Source organism: Natator depressus, chromosome 9 (genome assembly GCF_965152275.1).
Source record: "Natator depressus isolate rNatDep1 chromosome 9, rNatDep2.hap1, whole genome shotgun sequence".
Lineage (NCBI taxonomy): Eukaryota > Metazoa > Chordata > Testudines > Cheloniidae > Natator > Natator depressus.
In genome coordinates this window covers 48,624,326-48,650,419 of record NC_134242.1, presented here as the reverse complement: position 1 = coordinate 48,650,419, position 26,094 = coordinate 48,624,326, and the positions used below count along the sequence as shown (strand labels likewise).

The window sequence follows — 26,094 nt, the reverse complement described above, 5'->3', positions numbered from 1 at the left end:
TTAAAGAAGGTTTTTACTCCCAGCCCTCTCCCCATATCTTTTCAAAGAAGCTTGGGCAGAAATTCACATTTCATTCTCAAACAGATGAGCCTTTTTGCTGTCACTAGAATACATAAAAAAATATGTGGAGGTGATATCCATGTGCTAAAAACATTTATCACATACCTATGGCCTCATCGTCTACCCACTCATCCATCTTCAGAGGTTCTAGTCTGCATTCCAACCCCCTGAGCAATCTCAAACAGCCAGCATTTACAACCCACACGATAACAGGTTCTGGATCATGTTTAGAGAGCTCACACTCCTGTGGCATGAGTGGATGTGGGAAGAGGGAGCTGGAGAAGGAATGGCCACCACATGTGCTCTCTTGACTTTTTCTTTTGCTGACATGTGATTGCATTAGGAAGATTTTTTTGAGGGAACCATATAACTGATGCATCAGATTTGTTTATTTATTGGAAGCCAGTAGGGGAGTACTAAGGAAACTGCTCCCCACAGGGGGGAGGAGAGGAGGGGAAAGAGGTACTTGGAACGCTGGTCCTGCTTGCTAAAAGGGTATGTCTTCTGGAAGTAGCTGTGATAACAAATTTCAGAGTAGCAGCCATGTTAGACTGTATTCGCAAAAACCACAAGTACTCCTTTTCTTTTTGTGATAACAAAGATCTTCTTCCTGTTATCTGTAGTTAGGGGAACATTTTCAATTCTCTAATGAAATTTGACAATTCTTCAGACAGTTAAAACCTGTGAAAAAATTTGTGACTTATTGCCCAAAGATTCATGAGGAAGTCAGTTGATTCTTGATTGAATCTTTGTGTCTGAGTTAGGGCAACAGGCAATTCCCTCACACTGCAGGAGGCCCCAGACACCCGTGTGTGCTGTGAGTTCTATATACTCAATGCCGGATTAAGTTGTTTTTTGAATGGAAGAATGACAGAATGCCAGGGTCACAGAGATGGAACAGAACAAGTTTAACTTGCAATTCTTACAGTTGCCTGTTGAGGGGCTCTGACTATTCCTGTTCTGCCAGGCAAGGGAGGTGCGAGGCAGGGATTCTCCTCCTGCATATTTTCTCTCAAATTCAATCAAGTTACAGGAAAGGAGATCTGTTATATGAAGTATTCTGAGAGAATCTCCTAAAGCTTCTGTTCTCCAGCAAGCATGAGGGGCTTAACCTGTACAGTCCTTTGGAGGCAGAGAAATCCAACTTGACCCTGGAGGCAGGACTGAGGCACTGTCACTATGACTGACCTTCTAAACTTTACCTCCAATTGTCTCATGACACATGGCAAACCCTTTTAGTGAAGATTGGTGGATGTGACTCAGGCTTGAAAGTCAACAGTTCTAATCCTTTCATTTCAATGAATCATTTAATTAGTGAAAGAACTAAACTTAAGATCAAAGGATTTAAAAGCTGTGGGAACACTGGAACCTTTGGATATACATAAAACTAGCCCTCCTGGCCGGCTCTGCCACTATTCTCCTAATTTGCCTTTCCTTCTCTCCCTAGATGAGCAGCTATTTACCTTCTCTCCATACCTGCCAACAGCACAAAAGCAGCTCCCATCCTGAGTGAAAAGAAAAGGAGTACTTGTGGCACCTTAGAGACTAACCAATTTATTTGAGCATGAGCTTTCGTGAGCTACAGCTCACTTCATCGGATGCATACTGTGGAAGCTGCAGAAGACATTATATACACACAGAGACAATGAAACAATACCTCCTCCCACCCCACTCTCCTGCTGGTAATAGCTTATCTAAAGTGATCATCAAGTTGGGCCATTTCCAGCATAAATCTAGGTTTTCTCACCCTCCGCCCCCACCCTACACAAACTCACTCTCCTGCTGGTAATAGCCCATCCAAAGTGACCACTCTCTTCACAAAGTGTATGATAATCAAGGTGGGCCATTTCCTGCACAAATCCAGGTTCTCTCACCCCCCTCCAAAAACCACACACACAAACTCACTCTCCTGCTGGTAATAGCCTATCCAAAGTGACCACTCTCCTTACAACGTGCATGAAAATCAAGATGGGACATTTCCAGCACAATTCCAGGTTTTCTCACCCCCCCACCCCCATACACACACAAACTCACTCTCCTGCTGGTAATAGCTCATCCAAAGTAACCACTCTCCCTATAATGTGCATGATAATCAAGGTGGGCCATTTCCAGCACAAATCCAGGTTCTCTCACCACCCCCCCCCCCAACACACACAGAAACTCACTCTCCTGCTGGCAATAGCTCATCCAAACTGACCACTCTCCCCACAATGTGCATGACAATCAAGGTGGGCCATTTCCAGCATAAATCCAAGTTTAACCAGAACGTCGGGGGGGGGGGGGGGCGGTAGGAAAAAACAAGGGGAAATAGGCTACCTTGATTCCCCACAATGTGCATGACAATCAAGGTGGGCCATTTCCAGCATAAATCCAAGTTTAACCAGAACGTCGGGGGGGGGGGGGGGGGCGGTAGGAAAAAACAAGGGGAAATAGGCTACCTTGATTGTCATGCACATTGTGGGGAGAGTCTCACAAATCTTGGGAGACAGGCCAGTCCTTGCCTACAGACAGCCCCCCAACCTGAAGCAAATACTCACCAGCAACCACATACCACACAACAGAACCACTAACCCAGGAACCTATCCTTGCAACAAAGCCCGTTGCCAACTGTGCCCACATATCTATTCAGGGGACACCATCACAGGGCCTAATAACATCAGCCACACTATCAGAGGCTCGTTCACCTGCACATCCACCAATGTGATATATGCCATCATGTGCCAGCAATGCCCCTCTGCCATGTACATTGGTCAAACTGGACAGTCTCTACGTAAAAGAATAAATGGACACAAATCAGATGTCAAGAATTATAACACTCATAAACCAGTCGGAGAACACTTCAATCTCTCTGGTCACGCAATCACAGACATGAAGGTCGCTATCTTACAACAAAAAAACTTCAAATCCAGACTCCAGCGAGAAACTGCTGAATTGGAATTCATTTGCAAATTGGATACTATTAATTTAGGCTTAAATAGAGCCTGGGAGTGGCTAAGTCATTATGCAAGGTAGCCTATTTCCCCTTGTTTTTTCCTACCCCCCCGCCCCCCAAAGACGTTCTGGTTAAACTTGGATTTATGCTGGAAATGGCCCACCTTGATTGTCATGCACATTGTGGGGAGAGTGGTCAGTTTGGATGAGCTATTGCCAGCAGGAGAGTGAGTTTCTGTGTGTGTTGGGGGGGGTGTGTGTGTGAGAAAACCTGGATTTGTGCTGGAAATGGCCCACCTTGATTATCATGCACATTATAGGGAGAGTGGCTACTTTGGATGAGCTATTACCAGCAGGAGAGTGAGTTTGTGTGTGTATGGGGGTGGGGGGGGGTGAGAAAACCTGGAATTGTGCTGGAAATGTCCCACCTTGATTTTCATGCACGTTGTAAGGAGAGTGGTCTCTTTGGATAGGCTATTACCAGCAGGAGAGTGAGTTTGTGTGTGTGGTTTTTGGAGAGGGGTGAGGGGGTGAGAGAACCTGGATTTGTGCAGGAAATGGCCCACCTTGATTATCATACACATTGTGAAGAGAGTGATCACTTTGGATGGGCTATTACCAGCAGGAGAGTGAGTTTGTGTGGGGGGGGGGCGGAGGGTGAGAAAACCTGGATTTGTGCTGGAAATGGCCCAACTTGATGATCACTTTAGATAAGCTATTACCAGCAGGAGAGTGGGGTGGGAGGAGGTATTGTTTCATGGTCTCTGTGTGTATATAATGTCTTCTGCAGCTTCCACAGTATGCATCCGATGAAGTGAGCTGTAGCTCACGAAAGCTCATGCTCAAATAAATTGGTTAGTCTCTAAGGTGCCACAAGTACTCCTTTTCTTTTTGCGAATACAGACTAACACGGCTGTTACTCTGCATCCTGAGTGACTGGCACAGCAATAGATAACATGCTGCCTAGCCACTTGCCTCACAGGGGTCTCTTCGTGCCACTGTTCCTGCTTCACTGCATTCTCTTTTGCTCCAGTTCCAGTCCCTCCCAACCACTGTTCCTCTCCTCCCCAAAGATGGACATGGCTCTAGCTCTCACAAAAATTATTTACATGATTTATATGAAATAGCTCATCCCCTACACTACTGAAAACACTTAGGCTGATGTTCTGTCCACTAGCAAGAAAGATTTCCGTCCAAAACATGTTAATAATGTGAATGTTTACAACAGCAGATATACCCAGAGTACCTCAGTCAAATGATGCCTCAGTTGAGGAACCATCGAAAAAGGAGTTTACACACTTGTAACTGGAGGTTCTTAGAGATGTGCGGTCCCTATCTGTATTACCCACGTGTCTAGAGCCAGAAAATTTGAAAATAGTGTCCGTTGGTCCACGCCTGTGCCCTGGCTCACCTTGTGCCTCCATCCAAGGGGATAAAGGGCAGGGCAGATCAGACCGTCTGTCTGTCCAGTTCCTTCTCTACCGTTAAGAATCAGTTAAGATCCAAAGCAGAGATGATGGAGGGTGGAAAGTGGAATACAGATAGGGATCACACATCTCTAAGAACTTCCAGTTATAGGTAAGTAACCTCCGCTTCTTCTTTGGGTGATGGTCCCTATTGTATTCCACTATGGGTGACTGACAAGCAGTACCTAAGTAGGAGAGTGCGAGGAGGTAGATGATAGTGCTGAGCGGAGTACTGCGATCCCAAAGGCAGCATCAGCAGAAAAGCCCTGTATCAGAGCAAAATATCTTGCAAACGTGTGAACGGAGCTCCACGTGGTCACTTTACAGACGTCCAGAAGGGGTACCTCCTGAAGCGATGTCATAGCTGTCACCTGTGCTCTGGTGGAATGAGCTCTTACGCTGTGGGGAGGAAGGTTCGATAGCTGATAGAGTAGAATGTAGCCAGAAATCCATTTGGAGATTCTCTGTGTGGAGAAGACATGCCCTCTGAGTCTTTCTGCTATAGAGATGAATAGTCTGATTGCCTGATTGGTTTTGTTCTGTGCAGGTAAAAGGCCAAGGCCCAATGTACATCAAGGGATTGGAGTCTTCGTTCCTCTGCAAAAGTGTGGGGTTTAGGGAAGAACATAAGTAAGTGAATCAATTGGTTAAAGTGAAATTCAGAAACTACTTTAGGGGTGAATTTGGTGTGTAGATGCAAAGAAACCTTATATCCTTATGGAATATAGCGTACAGAGAACCTGCCATCATCGCTCCAAGTTGGCCAACCCTTCTAGCTGAGGTGATGGCTACAAGGAAAGTGACCTTCATGTAAAGGATACACAAGGAGCAAGATGCTGAAGGATAAAAGGGGAGTCTTGTGAATACTGAAAAAAAACTAGGTAGCAGTCCCACTGGGGAGTAAGCATCTGAATAGATGGGAATGTTCTTACTCAGGCCTTTCCAGAATCTATTGGTCAGTGGATGTGCAAAGACCAAGTGGCCCTGGTAAGGTAGATGGTATGCACTGATTGCCACCAAGTGGCACCAAGTGGACTCACAAGAAGCAGTTGAGCAAACCTGAGGTCTTCAAAGATAGGATATAGGCCAAGACAAGAGGAATAGCTATAGTTTCTGGGAAACTGCTTCTGATGTGTCCAAGAAAATTGCTTCCTTTTAGCTAGTTAATATTTTCTAGTAGAGTCCTTTCTACTACCAGAGAAGATGTCTCGTATAGCTGTGGAACATGTATGTTCTAAGGATGACGCCCATCCAAATACCAAGCACTGAGGTGGTACGGACACAGATCAGGTGCCCGATCTTGCCATTCCACTGGGTCAGGAGCTCGGAAAACACTGGGAAGATGATTGGTGGTAAGGGTGACATGCATAGAAAGTTGAGAAACCAGAACTGTCTGGGCCAGTAGGGGGTGAACAAGATGACCCGTGCTCTATCGTGCCAGATTTTGCATAGAACTCGAGGCAGGAGGGGTAGCAGAGGGAAGGCATAATTGAGCTGGTCTGACCAAGAAGCAGCCGAGCACCATTTTGGGCGTGGCAACCTATGGCTTCGCTGGAGCAATGTGGGGTGCATTTGCCGTTTGTTTGAGAGGTGAGCAGATCCCTAGTTGGGGTCCCCCATAGAGTGAAGATATTGCACAGTATCAAGTCATGCAGCTCCTGCTCGTTGTTGACTGTGCAATGCCTGCTGAGGGAGTCTGCAAGCACATTTTTTGCTTCCCCAGTAGCTAGACTGCTGATAGTGTAGCGGCAATCAAATCACCCTAGTTCCACAAACTGACTGTGTCTGCCCACAGGGAGGCACATCTCACACTTCCCTGTTTGTTGATGTAGGAGACAGTCATAATGTTGTCTGACATTATAAGGATGTGGTGAGTGTGGATGAATGGAAGACAGGACTTGCATGCCTTCTGGACTTCTTGCAGCTCCAGGATATTGATGTGCATACTGGACTCTCGAGATGTTGAGGTACATTGTGCTGCACAGCTGTTCATGTGGGCTCCCCACCTGAATATGGATGCATCTAATGATGGTCCTGTCCAGAGAGGGAAAGAGAAAGTGGATGCGCACGCATACCAGACGAGGATTTGTCCACCATAGCAGGGAAGACACTATGCTGGCCAGAACTGTTACCATAAGATTCATGGAATGGCGGTTTGGAGATTATACTGACTGCAGCCACGTTTGAAGGCAACAAAGGTGGAGTTTTGCAAACAGGGTGATGTAGGTGCAAGAGGTCATATGACCTAAGAGAGACAGACATGACTCAATCAGTACTCAAGAGTTATTTGTGATGTGAACTATGATATGGTTCATGGCTTCATTAATGAAGAGCTATTCTGTTGGGTCCAGATGCATGGAGGAATGGAGGATATCTAAGAGTTTCTGCTGGGAGTTGTGGATCTCTTCAAGAGGAATCTGAAGCTCTCCAGAAACTCTGCAAAGGTGGTCTTGGAACTCTCGGAAGTAATTGCGGGGGTGGGGGAGAGAAGAGAAGGAGATATAGAACTCACCGCTTCATTTGGGGATGAAGATGGCAGTCTTACTGGTTTCAGCCGAACCACCAGATCCGGAGCATGTTCCTCCTTCTCCCCAAGATCTGAGCTTTCCCTTAGAGGGGAGGCAAGGGGTGACTCCCTCGAATATCGGATCAACTCCTCAAGGGGGGTTTCTGGTCCCCATGCCCCAATATAGCCAGTAAGAGGGTTCAATAGGCCAATAGACTAGCAGCTCAGACTTAGATGGGGCGGAGGCTGGTCCCAAACCAGTGCAGGTCTTTTGGGCGGTGGAAGACACGTAGGGTAGGGAAAGAAAGTTTCATTGGGTGGTTTGGAATCTCCCAATGAGAAGGCTGATCCCAGTTCCGGTGGCAGTACCTTTGGTGCCATTGGAGAGAAGATGTATTCTGTGTATGGGATGGGTGATAAACTCCTTCTAGCAGTCGATTCCCTCAGAAGTGATACTATCTCCTTAGAGATGGAGGGGCCCAATGGACGAGAGGATTCTGCATCCAGGAGAGTGAAAATGTCCTGTGGGGCAGCAACAGATTCAGATCTCCTTGGTGTGATAAGGGTTCTATTTGTTCGAGCCACCGAAGCCAGCCAGGACAGCAGTATCTGGAGCTGACAGTAATCTGACTTCATCAGTGCCAACAGATCCTGGACTGGTAGCTATACCTGCTTTGTTTGCCATTCAGGATACCGTGTAAGGCCATCGTAGTTACGGAGGGTTTAGACTTGGGAAATTGAGACTGCTTATGGAGACTTATTATATAACCTTTTACTGCTTGTGTGATGCTCTCTCAAATAAACTGCTGTGCATTGAGCAAATTGAATCCAAATTTTCACTGACCCCAGTAACAATCTACCCAGCTGTGGGCCATTAAAGATCCATTTCAACAACTACTTTCAAATTCTCCAGCTCTGGATGCATGATGCATAACCCACAGTGGAATACAACAAGGAGCATCACTCGAAGAAAAGCTTGAATTCTCAGGTGATGCTCTCAGAGATGCCTTAATGTCTATCTGCCAAGGTGCCTTGCTAACAAGCAGCTGTAGTTTCAGTTTTTCAGTTATCATTAAATACTTACATTGGACTCCAGTGCAGGACACGTGACTCTAGTCAATCTCTGGTTAAACGAGTTTACATACTTTGTGCAGTGCCTTTCTTCTTGAATTACATACATGCAGTACAGCAATGAAATAGATGCTGCTGGCGTGGAGGTGAGCAATGGACATTTTTGGCCAAGGATACTGGGATAATTCTGTTTCCCTAATGAAAACTGCCATGAACAGATGCAAGTTGGAGGATAAAGGAAAAATTAGGAAGTGCTTTGCTATGGCCTCCAATGGGAAGGACCTCCAATTAATAATCCCCTCAGTAACTTATCAGCTGAGGGGCTGGGAAGGATCCACTCATCCTTTGCCAACTTTGCTCACTCTTGAATCCACCCCGGCAAAGGATTCTTTAATCCTGATGCAGGACAAAAAGGAGCTTAGTGTTTCACCTTGGAGGCACCTTGGAAATAATACAGTCTCTTTTGAAATTTCTAGAAGTTTTCATGCTGACACTTCTGTGTCTCCTCATCTTGTAGTCAGAGGCAGATTTCTAAGCCATTCTTAAAAGGGCTGCTCTCCTATTTTGATCCCAACAGTATTGAAGAAACACTGGGTCTTCAAGACCCAACTGGGGGAAAATTAGGTCAAATTTGTGGTGGCCCAGCCCTTACTTCTTGTTTAAGAGACAGGGCTCAGGACAATGTCTGCATCAAGAAACAACAGGAATCCCAAATTAAGGACCCTGCTTGTGAAACTGAGTTAGAGACCAAGGGCTTGGGGAAAGGGATGTACTGCTGATATCTGCTAAGATGAACTGTGGAACTAAGCAAAGGCAGATGGGCACCTAGAGTCCAATTTGCTAGTTTGGGGCTCAGTAGGGAAATGGAAAGGGTCCTTTCTCTGCTTCTCTTTTAAGGAGCCAGCTTGGGGGCTGAAAGGATACTCACATTTTGCTATTATTGGGGAGCGTGGGACATAGCCTTCTTGCAGTGAGGTTGGAAATACAGAAGATGGCTGCGACTAGATGTACAAAGCAGCACTGACAAAAAACACATCTAGAGTAGCTCCTGCTCACAGCCCGGTCTACCTCCTTCTCCGACTGACAGATGCTACAAGAGGCTTTCCTCCCCAACCATGATACTCCCCCCAAAACTGCCCTTGCTGTGTGCTATTTTAGGCATTTACTACAACTATGTAGGTATTTCGAAAACTGAACAGTACCTAAAGCCTAGAGCTCTGGCTACGGATATTTTTTAAAAGTGAAAAAATAAATACTATATTCGTGTTTTGCCCTGTAACTCAGACTCCTGAGCTGAACTGAGCCTAAACTATGTTCTGACTGGATGGGAGTTTACTCCTGCTTCAAAATAGTAAAACATAAAACTTCGCATTGAACTGCCTTTTTTGTTTTATTTGTATGGCTTGCAAATTTTAGAATAAAATCTACATATTGTAAATTGTACACGTGATTATATATTTATTCATAATAGCCCTAATTTATTTATTTTAGATTCCAGATGGTAGTATTTAAGGAATCTAATTTATCTATAACAATGAGATCTTTGGGCAAGAGGCCCTATTATACACAGTGTTGGGGGAAAGCTAGCTGGGTGCAGGGTTTTGAGAAGGAACAAAATCCCAGGAAACAAGATTTTTCAGTCAAAAAACCAAATCTCTGCCATGATATATAAAACAGTGCTTCTTCTCCAAGGGTCTCAGATGCAAACAAACACTCATGAGAAGCAGGTACCACACCAGGAACTACACACACTTTATTGATGGGCAAGCTGTGCATCAGATGGGGTCAAGTGATCTCCTGAAAGTTACACAATAAGGCACTGACAGAAATGGAAAGGGAATTCATAAGACCTGTTAATCAGCCCTCTGTTCTAACCCTAACTCTACAATACACTGCCTTTTGAAGTGACTTTGTAAATAATACCGTCTAAATGAAACTCAAAGGTTAATTTTTTACACGCATTCACCTTTAGCAGGATGTCCACAATTCTTTGTTGATACTCCACTGCTTGCTTGTCATTCTTAAAGTCTTCAAAAGTCTGCATCAGAGAAGAGAATTTGTTCCGCAGTATTCTTTGGCAACTTGGGAAGAAGCTTTTCAATGTTATTCCCATAAACAAAAGCAAGTATGAGCAAGAGGGTTTGTTAAAAGGGTGACAAAGGTACTTTCACACTCCTTGTAAGCATGTTACTTTATCACTATCTTTCAGGAGCCAAATGTCCCCTTGTTTTCTTTTGTTGGCCTGTTTACCTGATTCTAAGGCACTTGATACTTTGGTGATAGAACAGACAGACTGATTAGATAAGACAAGTATAGTGGGAAGGGAAAGAAGTGAAGGCAAGAGAAAATATGAATAAAGAAAATGTTAATATTAAAACATTCTCCTGTTGACGCACAAGCCTGAGAGTGTTATTTTTATCCCACCTGCAATTTTAGCAATGGCTTGATAAGAGAATGGCTAGCCCAGTGCACACACCAGAGTCAGATTTTAAAGCCAAAAGGAACCATTACAGTCATCTATTCCAACCTCCTTTACAATACAGGCCAGAGAATGTCACCAACAGTACATCTACTCAGAAGTTAAACACCCGCAGCTGCCCTGGGTCAGCTGACTCAGGCTTGTTGGGTTCAAGTTGCGGGGCTGTAAAACTGCTGTGTAGAATGTCTGGGCTCAGTCTGGAGCCTGAGCTCTGGGACCCCGGGAGTGGGAAGGGTCCCAGAACCCAGGCTCCAGCCCAAGCCTAAACATCTACACAGCAATTTTTAGCCTCACAGCCCAAGTCAGCTGACCCAGCCCAACCCCGGCTGTGCCGCGGGTCTTTTATTCCAGTGTAGATGTACCCCAAATGGTTCCTGCATCAAGCCAATAACCTCTGCTTTAGCTAGTGTATGTCTTTTAGAAAGACATAACTTGAGATTATTCATCTATCGTTGCACAGAGGAGCTAGCTCCCCCCCACCCTTCGCTGAACTTGATTTGCCTCTTACCAGTGCAAGAACGTTAAGGAACTCTCTGGTATCAAAGTGCAGCAGCGTACGAACATACGGGTAGACTTCTTCATCTGCAGATGCCTCAGCTGAGTGGAGACGGATAAGAAATTCAAACACCTGCAACAAATATTTACACAAATGTTGATAATTTCCCACTATTACTCCCATTGTCACTGGTTGAATACCTGAAGAAAGAGTTCTAAACTCTTCTAAGCACAAAAATACAAGTTAATAGAACCATTTCTACTTGACAGGTTTCAGAGTAACAGCCGTGTTAGTCTGTATTCGCAAAAAGAAAAGGAGTACTTGTGGCACCTTAGAGACTAACCAATTTATTTGAGCATAAGCTTTCGTGAGCTACAGCTCACTTCATGCATCCGATGAAGTGAGCTGTAGCTCACGAAAGCTTATGCTCAAATAAATTGGTTAGTCTCTAAGGTGCCACAAGTACTCCTTTTCTTATTTCTACTTGAGTGTCTTAAATAGTGTAGGATGAACGTACAGCACAGTATTCTGGTACTGAGCTCCATACACCATTGTGAAAGTTTACCTTGCTGCATAAACTCAACAAGCAAGTAGTATCACTATACATAAAGCAGTTCGGTTTAAAATATCACATGATTTCTTAAAAGCTCTTACACAACTGAATTATTTTACTGCAGCTCAGTTGCATAAGCAGAGTTCCTCTCTGTATGCTCAGTGAGGTAATTTTAGGTACTTGGACCCATATTTAGACATCTAAATAAGTGGCATGGTGCAGATCCCCACTGAAGTCTATGGGAGCTGAAGGTGCTCAGCACCTCAAAGTTCAGACCACTTATTCAGATGCCTCACTTAGGGCACATATATATGAATTTTTTTTCTGAAACATTTTTAAGTTCAAAGTACCACCATATACAACACAATTTTGCCTAAAATCAATGGTGAACGCTGATGTGGTCATAGGCCAGACACGAAGCTATAAATTACAAGCTGAAACACACCATGAACCTTATAGGACAAAGTAGTCCCACTTACATAGCAATTTACATCTTCAGAGAGATGTACAAACACTAACCTTCATGATCTCCTGTCAGTAGGTAAATTGGTATTATTCCCACTTTATAGATATGAAGTCTGGGTAACAGACAAGTGAAATGACCTGGCCTAGTTCACACAACAAATCTGCAGAAAAACCTGAGAGACTTTCAGTTGTGTGCCTCTAGACCCGGCCAATGAGCACAGTAATCTCAGCAAACTGCATTTTAGTATTAGAAAATATCTGACTTGGGAATTTCTTTTCTGGACCCCTTCATAGCAGTTGGAGGCAAGTCAGATCTTTAAGAGGACAAAACTATTCAGATTTGCAGCAGAATCTTTCAACCAGAAAAAATGTCTAAGAAAAAAAAACTTAGTCAGACACTGCCAAGGCGTAAGACTGTTGGACATGAAGGAGCCAAGAATGGAGAAGTTTGAGAATCGACTCTCCCATTCCCATCCAACAGTCCAAATACTGGGGAATTCAAGGCAGTAACAGTCATTCCAAGCAGGGAGGGAGGAATAACAACAATGTACATTTAATTACAACTAGTGGTTTGAGACATGGAGAGTTTACAGAAACACTACTTCCTGCAGTATCTTACCAAATGTCAGACTGATTGAAAGGCTGAGGGGTGAAGACTAGATAGCTGCTTTATAAAATCTCATAAGTTGCTTGAGTCCTTTCTGCCCAAGATACAGTTGGTGGAGGGTGTAGTGACTCCTTGAGAAAGGATCAGTTCCTCTGCCTTATTAGTCAGAGATGCGAGCTTGGATTCATCTTTCTACTTTCCCCAGTGGATAATAAAGGAAAATAGGGTTTTATGGTTTCTACAGCTTTTGACTTTACTTGGATTCTCACGGATGGTGTCAGACTCCTTAGGGTGTTTAACATTAGGGTGGAAAGACAGCAGGACTCTTTCTGGGAATGGAGTATTAACTTCCAGGCTTGAGGAAGGGTCAGTCACAGAACTCTTCCAGCTGAAATGCACATTTAATGAATCAGTAAAGGGAGCCCAGAGTTCAGAGCATCCTTCTGGTGCACGGACACTGCACCGAGTGGCTCACTGAGGGCTTTGACCTGAGCCTACATGACCGTGTTTGGCCTCCAAGAAGAAAATTTGCAAAGGCACAAGATTCACAAGTGAAGCAGATGTCTGAAGGTGATGAGATACTCAGCTGGGCCTCATGCAAGACTGCACTATGAATTGCGGTAACATGTCTCGGGATGAGCTTCTAAACCCAAAGAAATCCCACTCTGAAGAAAAGGCAATGCCTTATTTTTCCCGCTTTTTGTATACATTTTCTTGTCAATCCAACAGTGGTACAACTTCAGCCAGTCAGTTATACAGTAGAACCTCTGTTTCGAACACCTTGGGAATGGAGATTATTCATAACTCTGAACAAAACATTATGGTTGTTCTTTCAAAAATTTACAACTGAACATTGACTTAATACAGTTTTGAAACCTTACTTTGCATAAGAAAAATGCTGCTTTCCCGTTTTTCAGTAGTTTACGTTTAACACAGTACTGTACTGTATTTGCTTTTTTGGGGGGCGGGAGGGGGCGTTCTTTGCTGCTGCCTGATTGTTTACTTCCGGTTCCAAATGAGGTGTGTGGTTGACTGGTCAGTTCATAATTCTGATGTTCACAACTCTGAGGTTCTACTGTATACCCAGTAGGTGGACCCTTTCTTAGATCCAAGGTGGTGTCCACAACCTTGGCTGAGTAGCCTAGAGTAATGATCGGTGTTTCTCAGATCCCAGGCTGCTAAATGAAGGCCCAGATTGGGGTGAAATATCAGACCCTGAAATAGAAAGCCCTCTTATACTAGAAGTATCCACAATGTATCAAGTTCCAAGAACCACAGTTATTGAGGCCAATCAAGAGCTATCAGAAGAACTCTGGAAGATAGCACAGCTAGGGGACACTGACCCTCATTGCTGCTTTTCTGGAGACTGAGGTACTGGCTGTGCTGGACCATGTTGCTGCTGTGCTAATTTAGATGTTGAGCTAGGACATGGAACTCCTGAGGATTGTTGGGGAAGAGTGCCTGAGTCTGTCATGAATGGTAGAGAGAAAAAGTGTTATTTACCCCTTCACATAACACAAGAACTAGGGGTCACCCAATGAAAGTAATAGGCAGCAGGTTTAAAACAAACAAAAGGAAATACTTCTCCACATTATGCACAGTCAGCCTGTGGAACTCATTGCCAGGGGATGTTGTAAAGGCTAAGAGTATAACTGAGTTAAAAAAAGAATTATGTAAATTCATGGAGGATAGTCCATCAGTGGCTATTAGCCAAGATGGTCACAGTCAACCCCATGCTCTGGGTGTTCCTAAGCCTTTGACTGCCAGAAGCTGGGACTGGACAACAGGAGATAGATCACTCAAAAACGCCCTGTTCCGTTCATTCCTCCTGAAGCATTTGGCACCAGCCACTGTCAGAAGACAGGACACTGGGCTAGATGGACCATTGGTCTGACCCAGTATGGTCGTTCTTATGTAGCTTGATGCCTGCCACAGCAACTGGGGCACACCTGGCTTGCACATCCGTTGGGAGGTTGGTCCTGGCATCCTGAAACACTGTCAGTGATCTAGCCTGCCTTAACACACCAGAGCAGTTTGGCTCATTTTTGTAGCAATTTGGCTTGCTCCTAACACCTGCTCCATGTTTTCTGCTTTGACAAGGAGGCACGACAAGGGAAGCACCAAGCACAGTCCCTCAGAAAATACTTTGTGTTCACATACTCTAGATCCAAAATGATAAAATCTGAAAAGACCAAATTGCAAAGTTAGTTAGGGAAGTAAAACTGACCAGAAACGCAGAAAAAAGTCCCTCAGCTCAGCAAAGGACTGGCCTGCCTCTAAGTGCTAAGGAGAGAGGAGTAACAGTGTACAAATTGCTGGGTGACAAAGGAGAAAGATACACTAGGCTGGGCAAGGTCTTGAAGAGGCAGATACAGCATTTGGAGGGGATGTTAAAGGTGAAGGGAAAACCAGTGGAGGTACTGAAGGAGAAAGGTGCAGCAGCGGGATTACTAAACAGCAGAGTTTAAAAGGCAAATATGAGCATTGGGGGAACCAGGAAGAGGTGGCTGCAACGGTTAAGGCAAAAGAGGCCTTGGATATGAGCCAAGGTTTTAGCCACAGAGATACTGAGGAAAGGATGCTGAAGGTTGTACTGCCAAGGCCTTTAATGTACCTATTTCTGTAGCCGAGAGTTTGTCTACTTGGATGAAAAGCCCACAGAAGTGCTGAGTAGCTACTGTGCACCAGCTAACTTCCCCTGCAGACAGACAATCTCACTGAGCACTAGGAGTGCCTTTGTCTACATTAGCTTAATACACTTTGGAAGTGTACTAAGATAAACTGCCCTAAATGGGCAGTAAGAGCCTCCACACAGAAAGTTAGTGTGGAATAGCTAGCATGCTTTTATATCCACACCCTAGTTTACTGTGCACTAAATCCCCCATGCAGATAAGTCCTGAATGACTTCAGTCCCTACTGTTGTCAATAAAGTACTATTCAGGAGCACTACAGTCATTCACTACTTCTGAATGCATGGCTACCCATACATTGCACTTCACTTCAAGTGTCCTAAGAGGTCAGCTACAATGAAAGCTCAAAACCTAGAACTTTTCCATCTTTAATTTCCGTAGTCCTATGCTGCCTAATGTCACAAAGTCTGTCTAGAGACTAGACTGAGGACTGCATCTTTTCCCATTTCTCAAGGAAGCAAGAGAAATATTAAGCTTGATGTCAGCCTTTTTACAAACACCTGTGTGGTAATCCATGGTGGGTTATAAACTCACAGGGCTGCAGATGCCCAAGTTGCAGTAGTTTTCTATCATACACCTACCCAGTAGATAAAAATTACTTAAGACAAGGTGATCCTTCATCTCTTATCAACAGTCCTGCAATACCTGCTTCATTCCCTATGATGAACAGTGTCCATCCAAATTAATACTCACCTGGTTTTTAACCAAGGGTACCAGATCTTCAGGAATATCGCCCAATGGATAAGCACGACCTGCTAAGCAGCAGCTGTGGGACAAGGAAAGAAACCAGTTACTACAAAGCATTGACCTAGTACCTCCCAATCCTAAACTGATTGGAACAGTGCCTTCTCCCCCACCCCCTGCCCATTTTGGAGCTGCCTACTCTTCAATATGCATTTTAAAAAAATCAGTTCTTCATATCAAAGCACAAAACTAGATAAACATGTATCCTTAACAATGCTATTACCACAAGGGAATCCCAGTTTTCTGCATAAACATAACCAATTAGTGCTGAACTGTGGCACAGGGAACAGGAGGTGGCACTGGGACTTTCAGAGAGGAAACATACGGTTTTTCATATATGTATATTTTGGACAGCATTTGGAACAACACCGAGTCTCCTCTTTTCAGATTCATTAGAATCTTGGATGTGGCTTGCTCAGATTCAAGAAGTAGAGACTGGATATTAACCACTTGTGATGGGGTGTTCACCCACACAAGGCCCAGAAGGGTTAAAATGGCCAGGTGGGCCAATTAACTCCACAGGCTGCACCTGAAGAAGCCAGGAAGCAGGGAATTGACTAGAAGCACACTCAGCTAGAGGGGCCTATATAAGCCAGGAAGCCAGCAACAGAAGAGGCGGCAGGGAAGGAGTCTGCAGTCACTCCCTGGGAGAAAGGACACGTGTAGGGAGCTATGGGCAAGTAGCCTACAGTTACTCTCTTGGAGAAGGAAGTGTGCCTTGGCAAGCCTAGAGAAGGGGGAAAAGCCAGAGAAGTAGGCAAGGCTCAGGGGAAAAGCAGCGAAGTGTGGGGTAGGTCAAACTTCACTGCCAACAAGAGGGCCCACGAGCCAGGATCCAGAGTAGAGGGCAGGCCCAGGTCCTCCCCCTCACTGCTGATGGAGTGGCACTGGCAGGTCAGTGAGCAGGAAGACTGCCTGAGCCCATTTGTCAAGAGGGACTTTGATACCCAGGAAGGGGAAGGCTGAGTCATGAAGGAGGTGGCTGCGGATCCTGGAACAAGAGGGTTCTGGAGGACGAGAGGACAATGGAAAAACTTTGCCAGGGTGGTAGTGATGGTTGTGCGTAACACCTTGCAGAGCTAATCACCAGGATAGCCAGGAGACAGCATCGCTAGTGGCGAGTGCACCCTGTGGCACCACTATTGGCCAATAATCTCGGAACAGCATTGGTCATAGGGGCATAGAGTTTAGGCCAGAAGGGACCACCAGATCATATAATCTGACCTCCTGTATACCACAGGCCACCATCACCATCCAGCACCTGTACCAATAACTGAAATTAGACTGAAGTATTACAGGCCACAGGACACTAGACTATTCTTATTATTAGACCCTAAGTGCACAACTTTGCATTTGTACTATTGAACTGAATTTCATCCCATTTATATTACTTCGATCTTCAAGGTCATACACATCCTCCTGTACAATATTCCAGTCCTCCTCTGTATTGATGATGCCTCTCAACTTTGTATCATTATAGGATGGTCAACAGAGGAAACTATTTATTACCACAAGCAGAACCACCTACAGAATCCACAAAGGTTGCCAACACGAAAGGTTAAAGATGGATTTCTGGGCTATGAAGCCCTGGAGTAGGAGAGCACTCTGCTGCAGTTGGCGTGGAAGGAGGCATTATCACCAAATCTCTATATATGAAGTCAAAGACAGTATCCCAAAGCCTGAGTCAGGAGCACCCAAGTTCTAATCCCACCTGTGCTACTTGGTGTGTGGCCAAGGGTCACTTCATTTCTCTGCTTCCATTAAATGCTTTGTAAAACGTAGATATTACTACCTTTCACAGATTTTATGATAATAAATTCTGACTTCCTGCATGACACAGAATTCCACCTACCATGCATCAAGGAGGTATTGGGAGGATTAGTGTCTGTACAGCAATTTCAACATGTAAATGCATTCTAAGTGCTATCTATAAACATTCTGGCAGTATCTTACCTTATGTACACAAGGAGCTTGTTCCCCATAACGACTTTCTCATCTAAGAACATAGAAAAAGTCTTTTGTCACCTTTCATCCAAATAACTAGACAACGGAATAGGGATCTAATCTTTATTTACTGAAAGGAAAATCTCATTTACTTGAGTGTTCATTGTTACTCATAACAAAAGTGGTGTCAGTACAGTCTTATGGAATTTTTCCATTCTCCATAACTTTACATATTTGCAGCATGTTTGTGTGAGAAAGGATAGTAGCTTGAGAACTATGAAGACAGTTTAAAGAAGAAAGTACTTAAGATGTATTTATAGGCTGTGCGAAGTCTGGAGTCCTAAACAGTAACATCATCTCCTCCCCACCTCCCTAAATTAGAAGTGATCAGAGATCAGTTAAACTTGTGATCAAAGATACTAGAAATATCAAACAGTATCAAAGCTGTAAAATCTTAAAGCCAAGCATGCTGTACCTGTGAGAGACTTCCCAGCATTAAGGGGAGGAGCAATGACTTTGAACAATTTCTGCAACAACAGTGAAAAAGAGAAAAGTTTCACTATTGTTTATAATTGTTATACACCACATCATTCAAGTGCCAACAAATCGGTCAGCAATAAGCAAACAAGTCGAGTCAGTCCCTGCCCCCAAAGAGCTTAGAGCCTAAAAGGAACACAAACCTAAAGAGTGTCAGAGAATATGAAGTAGTCCATGACAAGACAAAAGCAATGCCTGGTTTTATAACCTGAATTGTTTAAGAAGGTACCTCCCCGAGAAAGGACAAGCTCACCAAGTTTTACAACAAAAGAAGGCACAGAAAGAAAGGTTCCCTAAATGCACTTGTGCTAGGGAAGCATCTCTCCATCTGCTAATCCTGCAATGATCTACAAGAGAACGGCCTTTGTCAAATAAACTTTCCTAGATCCGTTAGATCAAAGCTTCCCTCTAGTGGTACTTAGCTGCTTTCCAGGAATCTAGAGTGCATATTAAAAAAAAGAGGCTAGCTGGCAAGCTCTAGCATGCAATGAGCTCGGGGAGCCACAGAGGCAAGATAAGCAATAGTACCAGGGAGCAGTCAGGGAGCACTGCTGATCAGTCCTGCTCCCCCAGCCTCCGATTCCTGCCTCCATGGCTCCCCAGCCCTGCTGCCTAACCCTCCCCAGCCAGCCCATACCACTGCAAGCTTCCAAACCATCTGTTAAGGTTCACCCGAGGGAGCCTCAAACTCAAGGACCTAGTGAGCTATGTTAGAGCCAGGCTGCTCTCTAGAGAGCCACAGCATGTTCAGCCACCAGAATTGTTTTCCTAGGACAGCAACACCTTCCCAGGAAACATTTTCTGCAAGTCTCCCCAAGAACCTGTCCACTTCATGGCTCGATACCAGGACAGAGGGAAGAAAACTCCTTGCCCTGGGAAGTGGTGTTTGTAGTTCCACTAGTGAGGGACTTACTTTGGCTGACAAATCAGCCGTTCTTTGACAGAAAGAAGCCCTACGTTCATCAGACAGAGACTCCCCAGGGGAGCATAAATTGAGCAGTGGGTATGAAGATGGGCAGCGGAGGCAGAGTGAGCAGTCAGGACAGGAAGTCAGGTGCTATGCTTCAGCATTTCACTGCCTAGGATGCAAGTTGCATTTGTTGTACAGAATAGCCATTACCCAACAGTTTAGACAGAAACAATGAATAATACTCAAATGTAAGTTGAGATTTTCAAGGCAGTACTGGGAATTTAGCCATCCATGCCTTCTACTAAATTAATGGATAACTTCCTGCACTGCTTTCAAAATCTGAACCGCTGTTAGTATTAAACCGTGCTATGCCTGAGGAGTTATCTATAGCTACATGGATCTAACCCTTGAGCTGTTACAAAAGACACTTTAGACTGCATGTTTACATTTCAAGGAGTCGGTTTTAAAAATAGGTCTCCCCTAAACCACTAATTTTCAACCTTGTTTCATTTGAGGATTCCTAAAAATTTTTGAATGGAGGTGCAAACCCCTTTGGAAATCTTAGTCTGCGGACCCCCACAGATCCACTGATCACACATTGAAAATCACTATCCTAAACTACTGAAGATTCACTTGCAATCTCTCAGAAAATTAACTGTAAATATTGTAAATTGGACAATAGATTTTTCATACATAAAAAGATTTGTCTCACTGTACCTGCACATTGCAACACAGCTATGTAGTCACTAGTGATGCCTTCATAATAAGCACTCTTACATTTACAGAATTCTCTCAAGAGCATTTGCCATCAGGACTATATTCAAGGGGTGTACAATGGAGGTTACTTGCCTGTAACTGGAGATGTGTGGTCTTCATCTGTACTTTACATGTGGTACGCATCAGCTCCCTGGGCCAGAGACTGGAATATCTTGCAAGTAGTGTCCATTGGGCCACACCCTCATCCTAGATCTGTCTCCTCCTGCTCAGTACCGAGCGATAAGAAGAGATATAGACTGACCACTTCTCCAATGTCTTCTCTACCACAAACACGGTCATGGTCCGAAGCAGAGGGGAAGGCAGGCAGGCAGTGGAATAGAGACAGGGGCCACACATTTCAAAAAGCCTCCAGTTAGAGGTAAGTAACCTCTACTGCTTCTTTGAGTGCTGATCCTTGTGTGTATTCCACAGGTGGGTGACCGGCAAGTAGCAGCCAAGTAGGAAGGGGGTGCAAGGATGGAAGTACAGATGTCTGTAACACTTCAATTCCAAAGTCTGCGTCAGCAGAAGAGGCTTGGACCAAAGCGTAATGCTTATGAAAGTGTGGCTAGAACGCCAGACTGCTGCCTTACAAATGTCCACAATAGGCACATCAAAGAGATGCTACTGAGGTTGAACTGTGTAACTCCCATTCACGTTCAGTGAAGAAGTGCCTGCTAAGGCTGCCTGCCAGTACACTCTGAGCGCCAGGTAAATGTGACTCCAAAACTGTGATGTGATTCCAGGTACACCAGTTCCATAAGTTGACTGCCTCCCTGCACAGTGGAAGGTATCTTGCCCTCCTTGTTTATTTATACAGAAGACAGTCATATTGTCTGACATTATCTGGGCATGTCAGGATAGGTAGGAGTAGTTGGGGTGCACTATATCTGTCTGACTGCCCTTAAATTCCAAGAGATTGCTATACATCCTGGCCTACCTTGTGTCATCTGATTGCCCATGTGGGCTCCACAATCTAAGAGGAATGAGTGAATGATTACCAACATCCTGGGTGTGGGAGGTAGGAAAGAGACTCCAACGCATGTGTTTCGGGCTCATCTACCAGATGAGTGAAGCCCTGACATTGACAGAGATTGTGGCTACAGTGATCATGATGCAAGACAACAGATTTGTTGAATGGCATCACAAGCACAGGAGGCCATGTGGCCTTACAAAGAAAAATGGATCTGGAGTATTGTTCAGTGTTTTTGAGGGACTTTTTTTTTTTTTTTTTTTTAAATCAGACTCCTCACAACATACAATCTGTCTGCAGGGAGGTGGGCTCTTACTGTGGCCGAGTCCATGGTTTCCCCTATAAAATGTATGAGTTACATGGGAGTTAGAGCAGACTTTTCCATGTTTATGCAGATTCCCAAAGATGTCAGGAGATGGTACAAGAACATGATTGCTGACTGAACTTCCAGATAGGAAACAGAGGTTACTTACCTGTAACTGGAGTTCTTCGAGATGTGTGGTCCTTATCTGTATTCCACACACAGATATGTATGTGCACCATGCACCTGAATTTGGAAATTTTTAGTAAGCAGTGTCCATTGGTCTGTACATGCACAGTTCTCCTTGTGCTTCAAACTGAGAGCACACGTGTGGAATACTCACAGGGACCATCACTCAAAGAGCTGCCTGTCCGAAGCCAGTCATCCAAGTACAGGAAGATGGTGTTGTAGCTGCTTTCTCTCAGCTGTGCTGCCACTACTAAGACAACCTTCCTGGGTGCTGTTGCCAGACCCTACTGGAGTACTCTGAACTGGCAATTGTTCCCATCCTACCAGAACCTGAGGAACCTTCTGTGGGATAGATGAATGTCCACAAGAAAGTAAGCATCTTTCATGTTGAGAGCTAAGAACCAGATTTCTTCTGATCCCAGCCTAACCATGAATTTGGGAATAAAAATATTTTGCTGATGTAGGTCAAGAATGGACCTCCTCTTCCCTTTTTTCTTCCCAACCATGATTTAATACTGGGAGTCAAACCTCTTCCTTATATGCTGAGGTAGCACTCACTCTATAGCTCCTTGCTTGAGAAGAAAGTCCCACCTCCTGCTGGAGGATCAGAGGATCTCCTTGTGACAGTGGCCCCCTGACCAAAAGCAGGAAAGGGTTTTTGGAGGATCTGGGAAATGAAACTCAATGGTGTTGCCAAAGTGGATGACATCTAGTATCCACCTGTCTGTTATATCTCCCCAGTTGTGGGCAAAGTACAATAGCAGACTTTGGAAACAAGTGAGGATAGCATCATTGTAAGGTCACAATTTAAGTTCCCTCTAAGCTGCGCGGCCGGGTGGCCGCCCAGCAGGCTATCAAGTGCCGTGCACTTCAGGTGTCCCTTCCCCCACTGCCGTCCTGCTCCTGTCTTCTGCCTGGGAGACCCTGGCCAGCTGCTCCCGGAAGCCTCCTGCTTGCTGTGCAGAGCGGGAGAAGTGGGGGCAGGGGGGCGTTGATGTCAGGGTGTCCTCCTACCCCCGCCCTGTACCCCATTCTCCACAGAGCAGGGGTGGAATTTGACAGGGCTCAGGACGGAGGGAACTTGTTGGCAGCTGTTGCTGTGTCTGAACAAGCATGCTTCAGACTGCTGAGTGATGATCTACTTAAAAGGGCAGCGCAGATCTCTCTCTCTCTCACACACAGTCTCTCTCTCACACACACTCGGGTCTTTCACCCTCACCTCCCAACACATACTTGTATTATTATTGTTGTTACTTGATACTTCTTTCAAAGCATGTTTTAGTTTTTTGACTGGGTTATGCATTTCATAATTTTTCTCTCTCTTATGCTTAAATTTAATTCTTTGAGTAGTGAGTTCTAAAATGCCTCGCCTGACCTGGCTGGAGTAATTATCTCTATGGTAACTAAAATATCGATATATCATATCTAGGCTTTTTGTTTCTACTGGTGGTGCACATCTGCATATTACCTTGATAATATGGTGGTGCACATCATAAAATACATTCCACACATCGATGGAAAAAATTAGAGGAAACATTGGTCACAACTCTCAAGCATCCCATCAATGGATGCTTTAGCCAGTGGATCAGATTGGGTGGCTGATAAGGTGGATGGAGCTGTATTACTTGGCCTCTGCACTCTGACGCTTGCATGGTGGTTTGTATGGTCGTTGGTAGAGAGACTGTGGAAGAGGTTTTCACTTGTACATCTGTTTATGATGCTTCCTCTTTGGGGCAGGGGTATAAAGATCCAGGGAGTGGAGGGTTGTCCTGAACTCTTTTAGTGAGTGCAAAGACTCATCTGTTTTCTCATTGAAGAGATTGGTTTAATCAAAGGGCAAGTTCTTAATGGTATTAATGGAACCTCTCTGGAGAACCGCAACAATTGAAGCCACTACTCTCACTACATCACTATGGTGGTCACTATAGATCTTGATGTGATATTGACTGCATCCACTGAAGCTTGCTATCAGGTTTTAGCCATGAGTCTACCTTTCTTAACAAGGGTTTAAAATTGGGCCTTGTCCACTTGGGGGAGTTTGTCTTTGACCTCCAGAAACTTCAAGTAGTTCATATATCGATAACAGGGCCTGGTAGTTAGAGATTCTGAACTAGAGGCTGGTGGACAGAAATACCAAAAGGTCCAGGTGTCTCGCTCCCTTGTCTGCAGAGGTGGTTTTAGGGTGTTGCCTGGATCTTTCCACAGCTCCTTGTACTACTGGGGAGTTGGGGGCAGGATGGGTAAACAAGAACTCTGCCCCTTTTGCAGTTACAAAGAACTTTTTCTCAGCCCTTGCAGGGGTAGCGGTACACATTGCCAGCATATGCCATATCACTGTAGTGGTTTAGTAATGGCCTCTTCACTGGGATAACTATCCAACTGGATGCCATTGGCTGCAGGATATCCAAGAGCTCATGCTGTATATCTTGAACTTCTAATGGGATCTGAAGTTCTGCCACCATCCTTGGCAACTATTCTTGACATTGCCTATACCCCTGAGTTAGGGATGGTGAAGATGGGGGAATTGCCTCATTGGGTTAAGAAGATGAAGATAAGCCTGTCGGTACCAGCTTGTCGTTGTCTGCTTCCACGTACCCCTGAAGAGCAGGATGCTGTTGCCTAAGAGAAGAGGGATGATGTGACTCTAGCAGAGCACACAGATCCAGTGTGTCGTGCATAATGATCCCATGGACCCCAACAGGGCCAGTTTGAGGAGTTGAAGACTGGTTTGGGGGCCCCAAGGCATTGGTACCAGCAATCCCTTTGAGGGTAATCATGCTTGTGCAGAGGACAGGTCCAGATAACTCTCAAAGCCCTGTTCGGACTAACCTGTCTGGGAGGTGATGATTCATCCTGGACATCGGATCCAGAAAGCCAAATCAGCCTCCACCACTGGTACCATCAGAAGTGGTAGAAGGAAGCTCCAGCTCATGGATGGAGTATGGGAATAACTCCTCCTTAAGGTGGTATAATTTTATGGGGTTAAGATACCCCTCAGAAGAACCAGGCCTAAAAGTAGAGGAGTTCCAGGGTAGTAAATGTCCCAGTCTGTCCTGGAGTATGAGGTTCTAGGTTACTAGTTCTGCCGGATCTGGTGCTGCGACAGACTTTGTGGTTGGCGGATCCTTACAGGATCAAACCAGTCCATTCTGGAACTCTTGGTCAATACTGGTGGATGTCAGTTCTTTGACTTGCTAGAGGGACAGCACCAGTATCGACACCAGGCCTGGTGCTGTTAGACCCTCTTCCTGCATGCTTTCCCTTTGAGGTTGAGAGACTTAGGCAGATAGAAGTCCAAGGGACTTCCAAGTTGGGTGAATTTTCACGTGCAAGGAGTCAGAGAGACCTCTTCTACTGGAAGCAGACAGAGGGGGAAATCTATTTGTGTGTCTGTGAGAATGCTCCTTACCCTCATGAGAAGCCCGAAGCAACAGGTCTTTAGATTCATCTGATCCAGCCTCTGCTCCACAGCTCGTGCTCAGAAGCATGCTGCTTGAGGACTGTGGCCAGTGTGCAGGAGGGTCTCTCCAGCCTGGATCTGACTGGAGCCTCAGGGCTTTCTTTATGAGAAACTTCCTCAGTCAGCACTCTCTTCCCTCTTGTGTCCTGGGTGGGAAGGAGTGACAGACACTGCACTTGGCGGAAATAAGTGCCTACCCAAGGCAGTGCTGGTGGTCCTCATTGACCAAGGAGGATCAAGGATAGGAGATGCAGTTTTTAAGCCCGGGTTTCTGGGCACAGCTCTAGTCCCAAAGGGAGAAGGAGTATGTCCCACGGTGGGGAAAACTAAGCTATAAAAATACTATATAAACACTAACAAATGATAGTCTCTGTGAAAACAACAGTGTAAGACAATGAGAGAATTGCTCTGGACACAGACAATTCTGACTCAGGTCATGAGGCTGTAAGAAGCAACTGAAGACGTGATCAATCCACACTTCCCCTTATGCCCTTGATGCTGAGCACGAAGAGATCCAGGGTCCAGGCACAGACCAATGGATACAAGTTGAAAGATTTTCCGGTCTTAGATGCATACCCACAGTGAAATACACATAGGGAGCAGCACTTGAAGAGTGGAATCCACCATGCAGCAGGGTGGATTTGATTTAAATCACTAGTCAGGGCAACTCGATTTAATCATGGATTTCTACATAAAAGTGCATTCTTGTAACCTTAAGACATTCTTCACAACTCAGAGATAGATGTAGGTTTTATTTTTAGAAGGTACACACTATACATTTTTTAAGCGATTTATTTTGAAAGCTTTTCAGATTAGTTTTACAGCTATATCAGAAAATGAATGAATGTTTGGTTATTTCATTTACCAAAGGTAATTGAAATGGATATTTATGAAGTCACTGGGAGGTGAACTATCTCCAGTTCAACAGGTTAATCATTAATATTTGGAGGATTTTC

At 44.8% G+C, this 26,094-nt stretch overlaps 1 protein-coding gene across 1 annotated transcript in view; it reads right to left on the bottom strand.

Annotated features, from left to right (window-relative positions):
- VPS8 (VPS8 subunit of CORVET complex) overlaps positions 1-26,094 on the bottom strand; it is a 232,485-nt gene that overhangs the window by 112,974 nt on the left and 93,417 nt on the right. The window contains exons 23-27 of the mRNA XM_074964097.1: positions 18,488-18,539; positions 18,022-18,064; positions 16,018-16,090; positions 11,022-11,141; positions 10,001-10,072 (exon numbers count right to left, since the gene is read on the bottom strand). Coding sequence (XP_074820198.1) covers positions 10,001-10,072; positions 11,022-11,141; positions 16,018-16,090; positions 18,022-18,064; positions 18,488-18,539 — 360 coding nt within the window. The remainder of the gene's footprint in view (positions 1-10,000; positions 10,073-11,021; positions 11,142-16,017; positions 16,091-18,021; positions 18,065-18,487; positions 18,540-26,094) is intronic.